Raw genomic sequence first — 19,275 nt, forward strand, 5'->3', positions numbered from 1 at the left:
ATAACGTTGAAGGTTATTTTTCAGTTATGTGGGTTCAAGATGACGTAAACCTCTTGTTTTTTCTTTTTCCTTTTCCTTTTTTGGCAAGGCCTAAAATAATATTGTTTTGAGGCCGTTCATCATTTCAATCTCCAAAATCTATAAAATAATATTATAAACGAAAATATATTTACGTTATTTCAAATATCATAATAATAAGTCTGAATTATTATTTTCTAGGAATACTACTATGAACTTAAATATGATCTTTCGATAATTATGTTTTTATATGACAGTAATTAAGATGAGATTTCAAATGTTAAGTCTAAATTATTATTTTCTAGGAATATTATGAACTTAAATATGATTTTTCAATAATTATGTTTTTATACGATAGTAATTAAAACGAGATTTAAATTTTGACTCTTATCTCTAAAAGGCATAGTTAGATTTTCATAACTCAGTCCTTCTCCTTATAAAAGAAAAGGGGTAAATAAATAATTTTACGCTTATTTATTTAAAAAAAAAAAGGGGGTATTTTATCCTTCTCTCTTTACAAAAATGGGCAAATAAATCAGCTTTGAGAAACATGATATGGAACAAATTAACTTTGGTCGAACACTAAATGTACAGATTAACCATCTCAAAGTATATCTAAATGGGAAGTAATCCACGCGCTCGGTGCAAGACACGTGTCAACGAAAGGTACCAGAAAGTACAGGTGGTGTATAAACGTGTCAAAAAATAAGACCTTCCGAAATCGTATTATCCCACGTTAAAAATGGAAACCAAGGGGAAGGATAAGCTCATTGGGATTCAAGATGATGGATAAGCGCGAGGCCGATCAGCCGAAGCGGCAACAACCGGAAAGGAAGAGCGAAAGTAAAGAGGAGAGATTGGAGGGCATTCCGTTGGAGACCAGTCCGTACGTGAATTACAAGGACTTGGAAGATTACAAAAACCAAGCCTACGGAGCCCAAGGCCATCTCGAGCCCAAACCCAGCCGCGGAGGCGGCGGCGGTGGCTCCACCGACGCTCCCACTCTCTCCGGCGACGCCCTTTCGTCGGTGATCAACCGCCAAGGAGTGCCCTGAGATCAACGTGCCGCCGTAATTAATTTTCTTCATGTTTTAGTAGAACATCTGCGTTTGGTTAATTGTCTCCTACAAGTTAGCAAAATAATAAATTTAGTGGAAAAATTGTCACTGTTTCAATTCTTTTAAGGCACTGACAATGGAAGATAGCTAACTCGACAAGATATTACTACTCTCGATCGGTTGGAATTTTCACCATTACATGATCATGAGATAGAGGCGTTGGGCATGGACAGTTGTTATAGTCAAAATGAAGCCAGTGAAACCAACAGCATATAGAAAACCATAGCATAGTAATGGGCATAAGATCCAGCCCGAGGGTCAAGTTTCAAACTTTCTGGAGTCTTTGAAGAACCTCCACTTGGCTAAAGATATCACAACTGCATAAATTAGCTGGCGAATCAAGGTTGTGATTTACCTACGTGGGATGAAGTAAATATGAATCTTGACGTAAAAATGTTGATCAAAACAAGTATATAGCGGATCGAGACCATTTAAAGCAATCTTTAGTAACTTGAGTGATCGTGTTTCAAACTATTATCTGTTCATATGAAGTGGCTGATAGCAACCTAGCTAGCCACCATTTGATCACGCGAAGTATCCCAAAGCACACATATCAAGGTGTAATAGCCAAAACTTCAGTTGTGATGGCAGCAACACAATACTCGGCCTGAACCTACTCAAATGAGGTTCCCCAGACAATCTGGCAAAGAAAGGGTCTACGGAAGGACACCACATAATGACACAGAGCAAAATCCATTTAGAAGAAAGTGTACACAAAGCATTGGACAGCACTCGTTATCTCCTCTGTTCTATATTAGGCATCTTTTCTGGTAGATTCCGATTTACCCTCCAGCCATTTTAGTTATCAAGACTAGTATACTCTTTTGGATTTTGAAGACTGTTTGTTTGTTTCTAGCATCATGGAAGTGGCTGCTGTATTGAAAGCAAGCATGGGACAGCACACATTCGCTAATTCAGACAGAACAATCTATCCTTCGGTGTGAACCATAACAATGCAAAGGCTTCTATCACCTAAATTTAGCTTTTTGAAAGATCCAATTCTAGATCTCAACTTTGCCTTCCTAAATGTTACACCTAACAAAGGAGATCCTCCCATCTTCAGTTTAGAAAAAATTGTCACCAAATATATTCTTCATTTCGTTACAATAACTTAGGAGATGAAGCCAAAACAAAATGGGACATAGAAAACAAGAAAGATGGGCAAGTAGCTTACGTTTCATATGAGTATCACAAATATTCTTCCAAAAACATAATTGATGCCAGCCAAATTTTAAAAATTTTCAGAAACTTCGAGAAAACTTCAAGTTTCTAGAACGTAACAGATGCGTTTTAGAGCATTTTCTAAAACTAAAGCTCGAGAGAGAAAGTCCACGGTATTACAGTTCCTATCAGAGTTCAACTCACCTAGACCACCTCTTCACAAAATGGAAATCTGAAACACCGTGCATATTTCGGTGGATTAAACAATAGCTTAATGCAAATCAAACCTTCCAGAAACTTCTTTAAGAACACCTCGCAAGGGGAAATTGCTTTCTTGGATGTCATGAATAGGGAAAAGATTTTATCAATGGTTAATGCGTTCCATTGAGAGTCCACTAATGCCTCACTCGTTTAAAAATATCAAGGCCGCTCTTCACGTTTTAAAGCTATTGTTTTCACAATAGCAATTAGAAAGAAGTTAAATCCGGAATACGCCAAATATAAAAATGCCAGCCTAGTCAGAACCAATAAACCAAACTGCTTAAGATGGAGGCTTAAAGAACTTCCCGATAGCCTAAACCCACTAATATTTATTTTTCTAAAAAAGAAAACTATCTGAAGCTCTGTTTTTTTCTTTTTAGTTGAGTTCATTTTTGTAGCCTTCAATTAGAATTTACTTCAGTACAAGTATTCTGTAACTATTCTAAATCTTTTGTAGCTATCAATGCGGAGAGTTATTTATTTTTTCTTTTTTTCTGTCATGCGCTTGAATAATACCTAGTCGTTCTACCCAATTTTTCTACACCTTTTTCCAATACAACAGACACCATAAAGCAAAATACAACTAAGATGGAAATAATCTAGTTGACAAGCTCAATAATTCGAGCATACCATGCCCAGATGTCAAAATAATCCAAAATTTTCTCAGGTGGATAGAGTGGATACTTCATTCCTTTGCATAGAATTTACGCTAGCATCTTTAAATTTCACTAGATAAGAACTAAAACGTCATGCTTTGGATAAGCGACTCAATTTTGAAGTACTAATTGAATCGATGAATGAAAATGAGGATAAATCACTTAATGGTATCTTTCCAGGGATATTTAATTGAAACTATGAAGAGATGAACAGATACCATTCCCAGTCCCATATCCCCTAAGGTCTTCTGCAATGCAGAATTGAAGAATAATCTTGGAAAAACGCATAAAACTGTTAATAAGATAAACATCGGTAGGCTTCACGTTCAAACGATCAATAAATATTTACAAAGAATCAAACGCATACTTGAGTGTTTTAAAAAAAATGTTGCATTACTTATTACCACTATACCACCCAAAAACAACAATGATGCATTCATGTAAGAATAAATTCCATACTCCGATTACGTGATCGAAACTCAGTTTTTTGTTATTTTCCTGAACAGAAAACAACAAAAACCACAAAATTTTGCCTACAAACCCAGAAGTAAAAAACACTTCTTCAATAGTATGTCAAAAGGGGAACCTGGCTCGAAAATCTTCGATTCAATCATCGTCCTCCCGCTTCTTTGGCTTCCTGTAGTTCTCTTCGATGTGTTTGGCCATCAGAATCCCAGTATTGGCGAGCTTCCTGATATTGGGAACACTGTAATTTTGGGCCACGTAAATGCCAAACACCGTTCCCACTATAAAGGAGAAGCTACTTCTGATAAAGCCCATCGGCGTCTCTCTTTCGCCGGAGCCTGAAATTATCGGCAAGTGGAAAAACGATAGGAATTGGTGTTTTAGGGCACTAAATTAATCAGCTCAGCCAAAGAGACTTGCACGCTCTCCCCCCTCGTCGGCGCACTCAAACTCTCAAATTAGGGTTCATAGCTTACAATCGCCCGTCTTCAGTCTCGATCTCTTACCCTTCCACTCTGCGTTCGTCGATCTCTCTCTCGCTCACCCTCTCGCGTTCTTCGTCGTCGGTCTCTCCCTCTCTAAATGTTTTCCCTTTGGAAAAAGGCCCATTTTAAAAATATAAATATCTTTTGTGCCCTTAAAAGTCTTTAAATTCTTAAAGTGCAACGCCCGAATGAAAAATATATTTTTATAATCATTATGTTATTAAATTAATGTTGCTGGAAATTTAGTATGAGTAAATTAGATTTAGTATGATATAATTTACTTTAAAAAAACTTATGATAATTTAAAATTATTTTTGAAATTTTTTCCTTAATGTTTTGGATTATTTACAACTAATAGTCACTTAATGTTTTGGATTATTTAGAACTAGTAGTCACTAATACTCGAGCCTTTTGTAATGTATTACTTAAAGGGAAACCTGACGTATTAAAAAATAAAAAACATTGAATATTTTTGCTTTGATACAGTTACGTGTTATTTGGTATAATGTATATTTGATAATAAAAATAAATATTTTGAGATTAAATGCGTGTATATATATATATATATATATATATATATATATTTGGTATAATGTATATTTGATAATAAAAATAAATATTTTGAGATTAAATGCGTGTATATATATATATATATATATATACTGTTTGATGAATGAGGATATTCTAGTGAGGGTTACATCGTATGTGAATAAATTAATGAACCATTAATTAAAAATTGAAAAAAGAAAATTAGAATATCAGCATAAATTTGGCTCATTTCAGCTATATTTTTTTTATTAATCTCGTCCGAAGTTGTCGGCTAGATTTGATGAATTCGGCTGAAGTTTGGCCCATTCCAGACGGATTACGGGAAACCCAGCAGAAATTTAAAGAAACCCGGCCAGTTTGGCCGGAATTTCGCCGGGCTTCATGCAACCGGCGGCCAGCCAATTCTACCAATTTCAATGAGACAATATTGTAGTCACCCCATCTAATTTTTTTAGCTTAATTTCATCCATTCAACATTAATTTAAAAGTTTTATTTTATTTTATGACATTTTTAAAAATATAGCATGACCATAATAATTAAAAAACGGTTGAAATTTGAGCTACTAAAGATATTTTTATTATTATTTTTTTTTTTTACGATTCAACTCAAATTACATAGATGAAATACAAATTTGAAACTTGAATGAGTATAAAAAACCTAAAGGATCTTAACGAAAAGATTCAGTCGAAAAATGGAGGCAATGGCTTCAGTCATGGCGGATAGGGAGTGATTAGTGTTAGGAATCATGACCCGCGATAATTTCCTAAATTAACTACTCCCAACAATCCTTCATTTGAACAAAGTATACAACAAAGTATACACATAGCCTCTCTTGATAGTATTTTAAGAATTACGAACCTTATAATAGTATGATATCTAAAAATTAGATTATTGAATCTCGTGAAATCGTTATCAATAAAATAATAAATTTAATTAAACAAATTATAACAAAGTAATCGAAAAGAAATAATGACAGATGTTAAATTATTAAAGAAAAAATTGGAGACTTTTGAAAAGATTAAGTTGTGTCGTGTATTGTTGGCCAAAAAAACTAATCAAAATACAAAACCTTTCTTGTTTTTTTTTTTTTTTTTTTTTTTTTTTTTTTTTTTTTTTTTTTTTTTTTTTTTTTTTTTTGAAGAGAAACAAAACTGTAGGGCATGTTGTCGTTTTTCCAGTACACGTCACCGCACTCAACCAATAGTATCACGGCAAGGCGTTTGACCACACGTGTGAAACGCACGTACATTAGCGGCAAGTGAACACCGTTCTTCAATGGATATATCCTCCACGCCGTTTCCGAGAGTCTCAGTTTCTTCACGCTTCCCGTTTCCAGCTCGATACAGGTCGACTATGGACGCTCCGATCATCCCATTCCACACTTCTCCTTGAAGAGCTAAGAGAGGGGGAGGGGGACTGGTTGATTCAAAAGAACTGCATATACAAGAATAGAATTCGCCATCGGCTGATCTCGACGAAGTTTCCTCCGTCGAGCTGAATTAATGGCTCCGGCCATCTCCGAGAGAGTCGAACTCGCTAAGTTCTGTCGCTCAAAGGACTGGTCTAAGGCAATCAGAGTCCTCGACTCGCTCATAACCAAGTCCTGCACCGTTCAAGACATATGGTCTTGTTCTATTCTTGCTCACTTGACTTGCTGTCTTTCGATTTTTGTTAACTTTTTAAAGGACTAGTGAGTTGATTCAAGCCTAATTATCGAGATAACTGTTTTGCAGCAATAGAGCATTCTGCTACAGCCAATTGGAGCTGCACAAGCATGTAATTAAGGACTGCGATAGAGCGCTTCAGCTGGATCCCTCGCTTCTTCAAGCTTATGTGCTCAAAGGTACTTATTGCATTAGCTCGTTTATCTTTTGATTTTGAGCTGATTCTGATAATTCAATTATTGATAAGATAAAAATTGTAGCCGCATCCTTCATTCTTACGCTCCCGAAACTCACTGGAATGTCGATTTGAGGTCCTTGGATTTGGATTTTAGTAGTTCTTTTCCTTTATTTCTTATTCCTAACGAGTGAATGAGAACAAGAGTCGAAGTTGAAGAGATTAACAACTAGACGAGGCATGAACCATTGGTCTTCCGAATGTACACTGCAGCATCCGGTGACAAAAATTGTATAGCAGCGTAGGGCCGGGGGGCTTGGGGTGGGGTGGGGGGTTCCTTAGTTTTGTTCATTTCATAGGGCGAGGTTGTGTTCCCAACTTTAAGGGATCTTATAATTAATGTGTTAAGTTGCAAAAGATTTGTTGGTGTAGCATACCTTTGGCTTTACTAAATTCCACTAAAAAGCTTTGCTGCTCTGGGATAAAGAGTACTTAAATATTATTGGAAATTATTCTTTTTTCCTTATCTTGAAAAGGAGCTATGATTTTTGAATAACTCACATGGGGAGTTCACTTAGGATTTTTTGTTTGTTAACTTTTCGAAATAAAAGTATTTGTAGATTTATTGACAAATTTGTGAGCTGAGTTTGAGATTCTTGTTGTTTAGGTCGTGCATACTTTTCCTTGGGAAAGAAAGGGGACGCTCTTTCCGTTTGGGAGAGTGGCTACCAGTATGCTCTATGTCAATCTGCAGACCTGAAGCAATTGCTAGAACTGGAAGATCTTTTGACAAAAGAAAAACAAGACAAAAACAATGTGGAAAATGTAGAAGTGGAGTCGGGATTTTCAACCGTTGTTCTTGAATCAGAAGTTACACCTGCTAACAGAAAATTGAGTGAAACAAATAATAATGAAGATAAATTAATGGAACATCCTGATTTCTACATGAATCCAAGTGATGCGTCTGAAGTTTGCAGCAGATCAAGTGACAATCTTTCTGTATTTGAAGGCGGAAGCGAAGAAATTGGTCAGAACAGTAACATTAACTGTGAAAGCAATGGGCGTAGTGACTATGATGATGCTTCCAAATTGCATGATTTAAGAAGTGATATATCTGAATTTTCTAGTAAGTCCAAAGTAACGGCTTTTTCATAGCAAATCAAGTGATTCCAACGACATTTTAAGTAAGCCAAGTAAAATTTCAGATATACAAGGCAGTATAAGTGATGAAGCCAAGAGAACTAAGAAATTCCCTGTTGCTAAAGTTTCAAAGACAAAGTCAATACGTGTAGATTTCCGACTATCAAGAGGCATAGCTGAGGTACACATACTATATACTTCTAATTCATGTTACGTGTTTTAGAAATTAAATATTCTCTAGACCGACATTCTAATCTTTGGCAGGTCAATGAAGGGAAGTATGCTATCGCTATTTCTATCTTTGACCAGGTAATATCTGGTTCTTAGTGCGTGGTTCTTTCTTCTCCTTTCACGATTTGTTATGTCTAGTTGATAGCAAATGGGTGGGTAGGAGGATAAGCCTAACTGTCAACTTCTGGAGAATGTTAAGGGCCATTTTAGTTTTCCACAGATATTGAAGGAAGATCCTAGTTATCCTGAGGCATTAATTGGAAGAGGAACAGCTTATGCATTCCAAAGAGAACTTGACGCTGCTATCGGTGATTTTACAAAGGTATGTGGATGATAAGACATGAAAGGGAAATATAATTAATTGACAATTTTTTTTGTTAATCTAATTAAATATCAGGCTTTAGAATCAAACCCATTTGCTGGTGAGGCATGGAAACGAAGAGGGCAGGCTCGGGCTGCGTTAGGAGCATCTGCTGAGGTAAGTTCAATATAAACGTTTGATTGTATGTCTTGGTCAACAATTCTTGGATAAAAGCAAGTGTAAACAAAGTTGCAAGAGAGAACGCCACAACCATTGGATAAAAGCACATCGTTCTTGGCAACAATATTTTGATCCCCATCACACCTCTGCATAAAAAATTTGCTCATCTTAAACTCTTGTCTATGATTTTTCCCCCTATAAGATCTCTAATAGTTCAGAAACTTTAAAAAGGGATCCAACATGTAACCACAAAGACCCAATTCAGGATGCTTTATCAAATGAATTTATCCCTCGTTCTTCCCTAACTGACCTATAATTTTTAAGTGGAAAATTCACGGCCATATACTTGTGCCAACCTTTGATCATTTTGTTTCAATATTTTAAGAATAAACCTTTTTATTGAAGCAACTATATTTTAGTTAAATGCAGATTTTGGGAATGTACAGTATACTTTAAAGTGAAGAAAATTAACCAGAAATAGGCTAAATGTATTTTTACCTTAAACTTTCAATTTCATCGGATGGAACTTGAGCTTCGGAATTTTTTTTTTTTTTTTTTTTTTTTTTGCCGTTTTTACTCTAAACTTAAATAAGTATAAAAGTTTATATTTGATATCTTACTTTTGTTTGATAAACTACTGAAAAGATATTTTCATGTGCATTCTATGAATTATAATCATGTCTAGTTCAAGATTAATAGCACTTGGAAAAACGATACTAGAGTTGGATTTTGTTGAACATGTGGGCTTTGGGAGAAGCAATGGTCAATATTGTTCATTGATTGGACTTATTTTTGTTGAAATAGTTTAAGGGGATTTTACTTTGCTTTTTGCTAAATTTTTAGTAGGTGAATACAGTGAGAAATTAATTGTAGGTAATAATTGCAACACTTATCTAAAGCTAGAGTTCAATTTGACAAAATAGAAAGTTTTGGGTGAAAATTGTTAGTACACTTGCTAAATTCAATGGTAAAAATTTATTCTTTTTCCCTATTATTTATTATAAATTTTTATGATTGAGCATTTGGAGCTTAGCTTCAATTAGATTGTGCTCCCAAGAAATATCTCCTTAAATTGCTTACAATCTCTTGCGTGTTGCTATATGTTTGATTCACATTAATTTGTTTATAATTCCTTCTTGATTTAGGCAATTGAAGATTTAACTAAGGCACTGGAGCTTGAGCCAAATTCTGCAGATATTTTACATGAAAGGGGTAATTTATCTAACTTGCTCTTTACATCACTTCGTTTTTTCAGTTCATAAAAGTCTGTTCCTTGTTCATCTGAGTTTTTATCACTTGAATGCAGGAATCGTTAATTTCAAATTCAAGGACTTCTATGCTGCTGTGGAGGACTTGTCTGAATGTCTGAAGGTGGATGGGTGTAATACATCTGCATACACTTACTTGGTGAGTTTCTTACTTGCTCGGTTTTAATGATATCGGAGTCTGGCATATATTTACGTACTTTCTTCTGGGAAAAATCCTTATGGTCTCTAAGCAGTAAATTTGGTTTCCAGGGCTTGGCATTGTCTTCAATTGGTGATTACAAAGGGTCTGAGGAGGCACACTTGAAATCAATACAATTAGATAGAAATTTCCTCGAGGCGTGGGGCCATCTAATTCAGGTACTGATAATTAACTACGGATCTGTTTGATAACATTTTCATTTCTTATTTTTTGTTTATGTGTCAAATTTTCTAAGAAATAGACTTGTTTGATAATTCATATCGTGTCTTCTTTCTAATTTTTTAATAATGTTTCTAAAAATAAGAGTAAAATTTCAGAAACTATAAAATGTAGTTTATACCTTTTTCCTTCCTATGCGCTTCCCTTGGTTGGCTTTTGTGTGCTTTCACTCCCCTTCTCTGACGTGGGTTCTATGCCCACATTAATGATATTTGGTTGGTATTTTTGTTTATTTTTTACAACAAAATCGAAAGGTCAAGTTATCTATTATTTCATGTTGCAAAGTCCATGAAGTTCTTTACCTTCTCAGCAATATATCCTTCTATTCAGATGTTGTAATTCCAAGTATTCTTTTCATGTCCGAACGCATGAGCTAGCTATCAATAAGCCCTCTATAAATCCAAAAAATCTTACACGGTTCACCAATCATAATACTAAAGCTATCATGTAAATACTAAAGCTGTTTCCTTGTGGTCTCTGAATTCGAAGGCCTTCCTAGTCTAATTTATATTCCTTCTAGTTAAAATAAAGAAAAAACCATGCAATCTAGCTACTACGGGGACAGTCCCCGGGGACATGTTTTAGTCACCTGAGTATGTCATATATATTTGTTTTATGCACGCTACAAGCACTCTGATCAATGTTTGTAATGCCATTTGAAATTGTAAGAGCGAACAGTTTCCTTTCGCATTGCAATTTGGATTATTTTTTATTATTTGCATGTTCTCTGCTTCCCTGCCCTTTTTTTTGTCAATCTATTAGGAAGCTAGAAAGTATGTTAATTGTGATACTTAATTATATAGTTCTATCAAGATTTGGCAAACACAACAAAGGCTTTGGAATGTCTTCATCAAGTTCTTCAGATGGACAGCACGTTAGTTTTGTTCCTTGTTCCATTCTAACCATGTTTTTTTACTGTTCATCAATATTTAGCTTGTTTATTTTCACAAGTACCCTTTGCAGAGTATTGTTTTGTGAAGGAGGAACCATATAAAAATTATAATGTCTAATGGATAGGTTTGTCAAAGCATATCATTTGTGCGGGCTATTGTATCATGGGATAGGGGAACACAGGTATATGTTCTGCTCATGTCTTTTTATAAATTTTTTGAATTGATGTGATATAGTTTTTTTTCCCTTCATTTTCTTTTTTCAGTTTGAGAGAGTTCTTTTTGGATGAGAACATTTGTTTTTTTGAGAGAGGATGAAAAACCTCTTTCATCAAGGACAATCAAAGAGTACAAAAAGATCAAGCAAACATGGGCTAAAGCAAAGAAAAAAAGTAACAAAATAAAAAAAAAAAAAAAATACAAGAAAGGGTTTCAAAAATCAGGGATAAAGAAAAACACGAACACCCACACATAAAAGGCTGCAACTAATATCATAAAAAAAAACCCTTAAGATTCAGAGAGGTCAAATTCCCAAGACCTTCTTAATCCTCGAATTCCTTTCGAACAAGGTATTTCATGAAACTGTCAGGAGACCACTTGCCACAAAAAAAACGTTTCCTTTCTTTTGGAAAGTAGGATGAAGAAAAATTTTTCCCAGCATGGCGTGACAAGAATTTCTTGAAACCAATTCACTCTAAAAGCCAAGAAAACCTCCATTTCCTTGCAGATGAACACCTCAAAAATGATGATCAAGGTCTTCTTAAGGTTTGCTTGTAGGAAACACACCTCTAAGACCCAAACACGGAGGAGGAAAACATGGATGGGTTCCTTAGTGTTAATTCTTTCTGACGCTGCCAAACTTTCTGTTGGGCATGGACCCGACCTTCCCATGTAAAGTTTCTTTTTAATTTCCCTAAATTTGCATAAATATATAAGGAAGAAAAAAAAAACATAGAGGAATCTCACTTAAAACAGATGAATTTAGGGCAAGCCTACCACCATTTTGAAAAAAGGACCTTTTATGAGGTGGGAAGATGCTTTTGGTCAGACCTAGGCATGGATCTAGAAAGGGTGTCAAACTCAAACTAGTATAAATGTAGGTTTCATTCAAGGCCTTATCCACTATATATACGCTTTCATAAAATTTATCAAACACCTTAAGCAAGTCGAACATAGTAATATCCCTAATTTTGTGGGAAAAAGGCATGCCTCTTATGACCCCTTAAAGTTGAAAAACACTCATCTTCCCTATTGAAAAGGCATTTTCAAACAATACCTAACCCTAATACTTATTAACTGCTAATCTAATCCTCAGACAAAATCCCTCTCCCTATACCTTGAAGGTCCGTAGATTCTTATGATACACCACCCCATTGCTGCTTCTGACTAACAAATAAAGAGGCTGTTGGTCCTCTGCTAAAAGGTTTCCCCGAGAAAACTGATTGGAAGGAGAAAAGATTGAAGGGAAGATTAAGAGCAACAATGTTCCAAAAAGAAAATTACAATTTGACGCACGTATGATTTTTGTTGGAGTTCGTGAAGATGCAGCAAATAAGGGATTGTGATTTTTAGTTTGAGTTCATTTCCGATTTGATTTTCTATAGGAATGCTATGCTTAGGGTTAAAGCTTCATGAAATTAAACTTTGTTATATACAAGATTGATAATAATATGCAGTTTGAAACTATTTTATTTGAGTACTTGGGTTCTTACTAATACATTACAAATTTGTAGAGTTTGTTATGTGATAACTTGAAATTTCTGGAAATTGAAAACTAATGACATGTTGTAAGAATGTCCAGTCATTATGTTACTCTAATATGCCTAGTTCACACATGCAGAAAGGCTATCAAGGAATTATCTATTGGGTTGAACATTGAAAATGCCAACATTGAGTGTTTGTATTTGCGAGCTTCCTGCTACCATGCTATTGGAGAATATGGGTTAGCGGTACAATGATGAATATCGTTGACCATTTCATCTTTTAGAAGTATTTTTAACGATCTTGCCATTTTGTCTTACTCGGTGTGCTATTTATGGCAGGTCAAGGACTATGATGCTACCTTAGATTTGGATCTAGATTCCATGGACAAATTCATGCTTCAATGCCTAGCATTCTATCAGGTTAATTTCTGGATGCCTCTAGGGATGTCAACTCTTCCCAGAATTTGTATGATCACATTGTAGAAATAGGTGGTGATCTCTTGTTTTCTTCCTAGTGAGTAGGAAAAGGGTGAGAGAGTTATTGGTTTGAAAAGATTATAAAGAATTAGGCACCCATGATGTGCAATTTCAATTTTATAAGCAAGGGTTCCTTTATTCTCACTTAGGATATGAGTAGAACGGGGTTGAGACGGACATTAATGCGAACATTACCGTAGAACCTTTGTCTCTTGCTTCACTAAGTATAGCCAGCTCGGGTCTTTGATTACTTACAGATTAAATGCTCTGTTTATTTTATTTTAGGTGGTGCAGATTAGTTTTAAGTTTAGACTGCATGTTTTGCTCATAACTGTTTTTATACGTTCAGCGAAAACTTGTATGTCAATATTTTGCAATTGACTGATCATGTTAATTTGTGTTCAAATGCATCGATATCTGAAGGTTCATATTGAATATATTAAGGTTTTTACTTTTCTAACTTTTTTTTTACAAGAAACAAAACTTCTCATTGATTGTGTATAATTTTTGTTTGTTTTCACTCATTGCAGAAGGAAATTGCTCTATACACAGCATCAAAAAGCAATAGTGATTTTTGTTGGTTTTCTATTGATGGGGATATTGATCCACTCTTCAAGGTGCAGTTCCTTTGGAGATATATTTGGTTATTTTATTGTACCGTATTATTTCTCTACATCTTCTTGTTATGCCTACAAGCATTGTCTCATTGTCCACTTCAGTACATTGAAGCTTCAATTAAAAAAGAAAAAAAAAATCTCAAAAGGAGTTATTTGATTCCAATACAATTACTGTAATTATATTCTTGTACTTTTCCGTCAAAAACTATAAACTTAGGGAAGGGTCAGGATGATATTTTGCTCTCATTCTTTCGTTTTATAATTTACCTGAAACCACTCGTCAAAACAGCTCCTTTTTATCTTTCTCTCGAATGATACTCGTACTTTTTACCCTTCTAATTACTTTTAAATTTCCATCTGTAGGGAGGAAATTGTTGTTTAAAATGGGATTGAGGTCATGATCGATAATTATCGTTTGTTTGTTTCTACTTTAATTTGGGATAGATTGGAAAAATACATTTATTACCAGGTCCAGACACCAAAATTTTTAATTTTCCCTATATATTTTATTAAATATTTGTATGAAGTTAATTTTAAACTAATAAAGAAAAAGTCTTCTCTATTTGACATTAAAATATATGCTTTGTTAATACTGATTTTGGATTCTACGCATCTGTGCTTTCCAGATTTGAAACAATTTCTTAACTCATGTGGTGATTGTGTAATATTTTTTAATATTAGGAGTATTGGTTCAAACGATTGCACCCGAAGGATGTTTGCGAAAAGGTTTTCAGACAACCTCCAATACGCGAGCCTTTAAAGAAGGGTAGAGTTAGAAAGCAAGACCACGGGATGACAAAGCAGAAGATATCACTTCTATTGGCTGCTGATAATATTGGGAGAAAAATCCAGTATGATTGTCCCGGGTTCTTGTCAAATCGGCGTCAGGTGATTCAGTGTGACTAATAATTTGAAAATTATGTGAACATCTCCTACAGCATGTCTGATACTCCTTCCTATTCCACTAAATTTATCTTTTGCTGATTGCTAAATTACTCTAGCATAATTCACCATTGTTTAGTGTTTCTTGAAAGTTCTGCATATCGAATATAGCAGAACTATATTTTGTATTGTGTTATCTTCATGTTTCACACTTTCACTCATTTTGATTAGTATTTAGTAAAATTTGACTAACCATAGAATAAGTAGCTCTGGAAAAAATTTAATCTTGAAGTGGGATAACATATTACATTAAAATTTAGAAGGTAATCTCACTCATTTCAGAAATAAAATACTAAATTTCAAAATTAGTTTCACTTGTATTCACCTAGTTGTTCATGTGCATATATCTTTTCATTATTATGATCGGTATTGTGCATTCTCCACAATTTTCGCTCCCAACATCATCCCTTGTTTGTGCATGTCTTTTCTCTGGAATAATTAAAAGAGTCTCTTGTTCTAAAGAAGTACTGAATCTGATCTTTCTGTTTACCAGCATCGCATGGCAGGATTAGCTGCCATTGATGTTGCTCAAAGGATTTCAAGAACTTGGCGTTCGCTGCTAGCAGAATGGAAATGTTCCAATAAAAGCACAACCAAGTATGGTAAAAGAGCTCGGAGAAGAGAAAGGCCCAGTATATCCAGCCAGAACAGAGGTGGTGCTGGTTGTAGTACTAGTGGCTTTTCAGAAACATCATCTTCAACTAGTCATCTGGAAGATAGATTACCTGGTCATAATTTTATCTCATGGCAAGATATTTACTCTTTAGCTGTCAAGTGGAGACAAATTTCCGAACCCTGTGATCCTGTTTTGTGGATTAATAAACTAAGGTATTTCTCATCAAATGAAGTCCTATTAGACCTTGTTCGTTGTTTCTTTGCGCTCAATGAACAATATTTTATTTTAGCGACAAGAAAAGAAAAAAAATCCTGTTTTGTTGTGTGATTGTGGGACCTCACATTGTTATAGCAGTCTAAATTTTGGGTGTTTGGTTATTTTAGTGAAGAGTTCAATTCTGGATTTGGATCTCATACATCTATGATTCTTGGGCAAGCAAAACTGGTTCGGTACTTCCCAAATTTTGAGAGGTAAAAATAAAATAATGGTTTCTTCATGCAAATATTGATGGGCTTGCTCTAATCATTGTTGACCCCACAGGACACTAGAAGCCGCAAAAACGGTCATTAAGCATAAATCCTGTGTGTACAACAAGTCAGACATGATGGTGGACCTGAGTGGTGATGGAAAATTACAAGATGTGAGTTTTTTTGTGTTAATTTAGTGTGAAAGATTATCAAATTGCTCAACGGATTCTCTGATTATATAACAGTTTTTCTTAACTGAAATTTTAGCAGAATCCAGCGAATATTTTCTTATATCTCATTTGTATGATATAATATGTTCATATGAAAATTTCTGCTGTCATGAGTTTAGAACCAGTCTTTTGTTCAGGCTTGTATACAAAAATATACAAAACTTCATTAATACAAAATTCTTTAAAACGGATGCACCGAAAGGAAGAACGTTTCTGCCTCGTCAAATTACAAACGTGAGTAATGTCCATTTATTGCAGATTATGCAAGCAAAGTCGTGCTCTGATCTTTATAAAGTGGTTGGTGAGGATTTTTGGTTGGCTACCTGGTGCAACAGTACTGCTTTCGAGGGGTAATCTAATCTGCAACAAATCCTTGAGCTCTTTAAATGTCTTCTAATGCCTATTTTCTGTTGTTTCATTCTTGTTTCAGGAAGCAACTTGAAGGGACGAGGATTACACTAGCAAAGACGTAAATTAACCATGTCTTTGCTGCTTTATTTTGTAATTTTTATGATTTATGTTTATCTTCTTCTAACCTTTTCCCTCTCCAATATAATTATTTCAGGGGAGAACGTGGATTTGATTTTGCAATCAGAACTCCATGTACAGCTTCTAGATGGGAAGAATTTGATGCAGAGATGACGACAGCATGGGAAGTATGTTACTTATAGACCTCTTGTATGTGCCTGTTTTCGTTGATGTACCTGATGATCGGAACCGATCAGAGAAATTCTGAATTTCTTAGGATGGGAAAAATATTGCAAAATGGGTATAGTTCTAGGTAATTGTAGATTGCAAAATGAGTGAATTTTCTTTGAGCTTCTTAAGAGCAACCCTCAAAAGCCTCAAAGCTTCTTTAGAGCAATTGGATTAAACCAATTTCACGACTTCGGGAAAATCATTTTCCCTTCAACCAAGTCTTTATGAGCCGATCGTTCGTTAGGGACGGTTTATAGATCAGCAAATTACTTTACTGATTATCGTAGCCATGGTTTTGTATGGTCATCGAGAGCAACCAACAGACAAGCCACATTTTGAGTCAGATGCTCCATTACATGCTCCCCTTATTCTTCTGAGCCTTCTCCTTCTCCTTCGATCATTGGAATTAAATTTATTAGCATCTGGACCTCTGATTTCTATCTAGCTACAAACACTACATGTTGAAAGCCAATATTCTTTTTTGTTTTCAGTAATGAGTTAAAGTCTAATATTCTCACAACTTCATTTTTTCAGACAATATGCAATGCTTATTGCGGAGAAAACTATGGCTCTATGGATTTTAGCACTCTAGAAAGTGTGAGGGATGCAATCCTAAGGATGAGCTATTACTGGTACAGTATTTCTACAGTTGTACTAATTCTATTGCTAATTCAGCAGGGTTCTTTATTAAACTCAAATGCATTTTAGGTACAATTTTATGCCACTCTCAAGGGGCTCTGCGGCTGTTGGATTTGTTGTTTTGCTTGGATTGCTTCTTGCAGCTAACATGGAGTTCTGTGGGAACATTCCACGAGGACTGCAAGTGGATTGGGAAGCCTTGTTAAATTTCGATCCAAATTGTTTTGTTGATTCTGTGAAGAGTTGGTTGTATCCATCTCTCAAGATGACAACGTCGTGGAAAGAATTTCCAGATGTGGCATCAACTTTTAAAACAACGGGATCAGTTGTTTCTGCTTTGAGTTCTTATGACGATTGAGCTCCTCTAGATTTAATTAAGGTGAGTTAGAATAAATCTGCAGTAGCATGTGGATATGTTTGTTTATTTCCGCCTTCTGAAAGGTTAAGGTATCTGAAGCATGTTCTAGATATGTTTGTTTGAAACATCTCATCCTGTTTCTAAATGCATCTATTCTGAGCAGTACTCTAATTTGTAAGGTTTCTGACCAGATTTGACAATGATGCAGGAAAGCCGATGTGATTTTGTAATTTAGACTCCTTTCTCTTGGAATTTAATCAACTGTACCTTCTGCATCAATGAAGTGGGCACATGGCTGGCAAGCACACAGGCATCTGTTGCCAAAGCTGAAAGCATACACAAATTTGGTCGTTAACCCCAACAACGGTATAAAATTCTGAACTCTCTCTCTCTGAGTTTCCCTTCATTTTTCTATTTAAAATTCATTATATTAACTAAAATTTTCTGTTGATAATAAAATATCCAGCTGTATTCATGTATAAGCATGTTGATTCAATCTTCGTGATTCTGGTGTCTGCTTGCTATTGCTTGGTAGAACTTTATAGGTATAGTCAAGAAAAAAGATAATTCCATTATAGAAAATTTTAAGCTATATTATGAGATCCTACGTCGATTAGAGAGGGTAACGAGTGCCGATGAGGTTGCTGGGCTTCAAAGGGGGGTGGATTGTGAGATCCTACATCAGTTGAAGAGGGAAACGAAATATTCTCTATAAAGGTGTGGAAACTTTTTCCTAACAGACGCGTTTTAAAAACCTTGAGAAGAAGTTTGAAAGGAAAAACTCAGAGAATAATATTTGTTAGCGGTGGGTTTAGACTTGATTGTTACTGGCTCTAAGATGGTTGATTAAGTTATTTAAAGAGGTTCCGAATACGTAGAACTAATCAATACAGGGTGGAGTAATATTCACTCTATAAGGAATGACCGCATACACTTCAACTGTTAACAGAAGAATAAAACAATAACAAGCTACACTGGTCATTAACACTAAAATTGCCACCATATTGTGTTCATCCTTAACATCCCCTCAAACGTTTGAGGGCGATGGCAGCACCCCAAGTTTAGACTGTAAAATGGAGAATTGTGCCACTGTCAACGGCTTAGTTAAACCATCAGTTAGCTGAGTTTACAAGGAGACTGTGCACTTGCACAAGGTTGTGAAGTTTCCTTCTGGAACACAAAGAGATGACCTCTTAAACTCAAAACATTTGTAGCCTTTGTGAGCTTCACTGCCTTAGTGCTATGAACTGAAACTTACGAGATTGATAAGGTTGAAGACAAGGTAAACATGCACAACCAAACACTGGAAGAAACAGATAATGAAAAGCCCTTTTCCCATGCTGAAAGATTGGCTAGAACAGCGGTAGGTAAGCGATTGATTATAAAGTTGGTGGATACAAATGCATCCCACCAAAAGCGTTAGGGCATGGATGGTTAGGTAAGGATTGCAAGACTCGTCTCAACGATATGGTGATGCTTTCGCTCCACACCACCAACACCATGAACGCTAACTTTTGAATTCAAGGGAAACTCTTAACTCTACGAA

General features: G+C 35.3%; 3 protein-coding genes across 8 annotated transcripts; 2 read left to right on the forward strand and 1 right to left on the reverse strand.

Moving 5' to 3' along the window:
• Nucleotides 1-779: 779 nt before the first annotated feature.
• On the forward strand, nucleotides 780-1,077 carry LOC111496824. The gene has a single exon (XM_023147349.1). It carries the CDS (start codon nucleotides 801-803, stop codon nucleotides 1,071-1,073), a length of 273 nt encoding a protein of 90 aa, XP_023003117.1. The 5' UTR covers nucleotides 780-800; the 3' UTR covers nucleotides 1,074-1,077.
• On the reverse strand, nucleotides 979-4,252 carry LOC111496825. Of its 6 annotated transcripts, none has more exons than XR_002720519.1 (3): nucleotides 3,801-4,252; nucleotides 1,229-1,491; nucleotides 979-1,142 (listed from the first exon to the last, which is right to left on the reverse strand). XR_002720519.1 is itself a non-coding variant. In XM_023147352.1 (2 exons), the coding sequence occupies exon 1, from the start codon at nucleotides 3,992-3,994 to the stop codon at nucleotides 3,821-3,823; it is 174 nt and encodes a 57-aa protein (XP_023003120.1). In that variant the 5' UTR covers nucleotides 3,995-4,252; the 3' UTR covers nucleotides 979-1,142; nucleotides 3,801-3,820. The 6 variants fall into 6 exon arrangements, 2 of the variants coding, with proteins under 2 accessions (XP_023003120.1, XP_023003118.1); XR_002720521.1 differs by having other exon boundaries at nucleotides 1,276-1,488; nucleotides 3,799-4,252; XR_002720520.1 differs by having other exon boundaries at nucleotides 1,270-1,488; nucleotides 3,799-4,252.
• Nucleotides 4,253-6,009: 1,757 nt separating this feature from the next.
• On the forward strand, nucleotides 6,010-18,225 carry LOC111496823 (suppressor of RPS4-RLD 1). Its single transcript, XM_023147348.1, has 25 exons — nucleotides 6,010-6,338; nucleotides 6,448-6,557; nucleotides 7,221-7,679; nucleotides 7,759-7,874; nucleotides 7,958-8,002; nucleotides 8,145-8,246; nucleotides 8,322-8,402; nucleotides 9,551-9,617; nucleotides 9,712-9,812; nucleotides 9,923-10,030; nucleotides 10,895-10,965; nucleotides 11,109-11,165; nucleotides 12,822-12,930; nucleotides 13,024-13,104; nucleotides 13,692-13,778; nucleotides 14,460-14,666; nucleotides 15,214-15,548; nucleotides 15,720-15,806; nucleotides 15,877-15,976; nucleotides 16,292-16,383; nucleotides 16,464-16,502; nucleotides 16,599-16,689; nucleotides 17,267-17,364; nucleotides 17,441-17,750; nucleotides 17,938-18,225. The coding sequence occupies exons 1-24, from the start codon at nucleotides 6,217-6,219 to the stop codon at nucleotides 17,727-17,729; spliced, it is 3,054 nt and encodes a 1,017-aa protein (XP_023003116.1). The 5' UTR covers nucleotides 6,010-6,216; the 3' UTR covers nucleotides 17,730-17,750; nucleotides 17,938-18,225.
• Nucleotides 18,226-19,275: the final 1,050 nt, after the last annotated feature.

This window comes from Cucurbita maxima, unplaced genomic scaffold (assembly GCF_002738345.1).
Source record: "Cucurbita maxima cultivar Rimu unplaced genomic scaffold, Cmax_1.0 Cma_Scf00023, whole genome shotgun sequence".
NCBI lineage: Eukaryota > Viridiplantae > Streptophyta > Magnoliopsida > Cucurbitales > Cucurbitaceae > Cucurbita > Cucurbita maxima.

What these genes read in the sequence shown, in the direction of transcription:
- LOC111496824 (XM_023147349.1), top strand. Translation starts at nt 801, where the DNA reads ATGATGGATAAGCGCGAGGCCGATCAGCCGAAGCGGCAACAACCGGAA.
- LOC111496825 (XM_023147352.1), bottom strand. Translation starts at nt 3,994, where the DNA reads ATGGGCTTTATCAGAAGTAGCTTCTCCTTTATAGTGGGAACGGTGTTT.
- LOC111496823 (XM_023147348.1), top strand. Translation starts at nt 6,217, where the DNA reads ATGGCTCCGGCCATCTCCGAGAGAGTCGAACTCGCTAAGTTCTGTCGC. An exon ending in TACTTCCCAAATTTTGAGAG is followed by an intron (nt 15,807 to 15,876) that starts GTAAAAATAAAA and finishes TTGACCCCACAG; the next exon opens with GACACTAGAAGCCGCAAAAA. An exon ending in AACAGTACTGCTTTCGAGGG is followed by an intron (nt 16,384 to 16,463) that starts GTAATCTAATCT and finishes TTCTTGTTTCAG; the next exon opens with GAAGCAACTTGAAGGGACGA.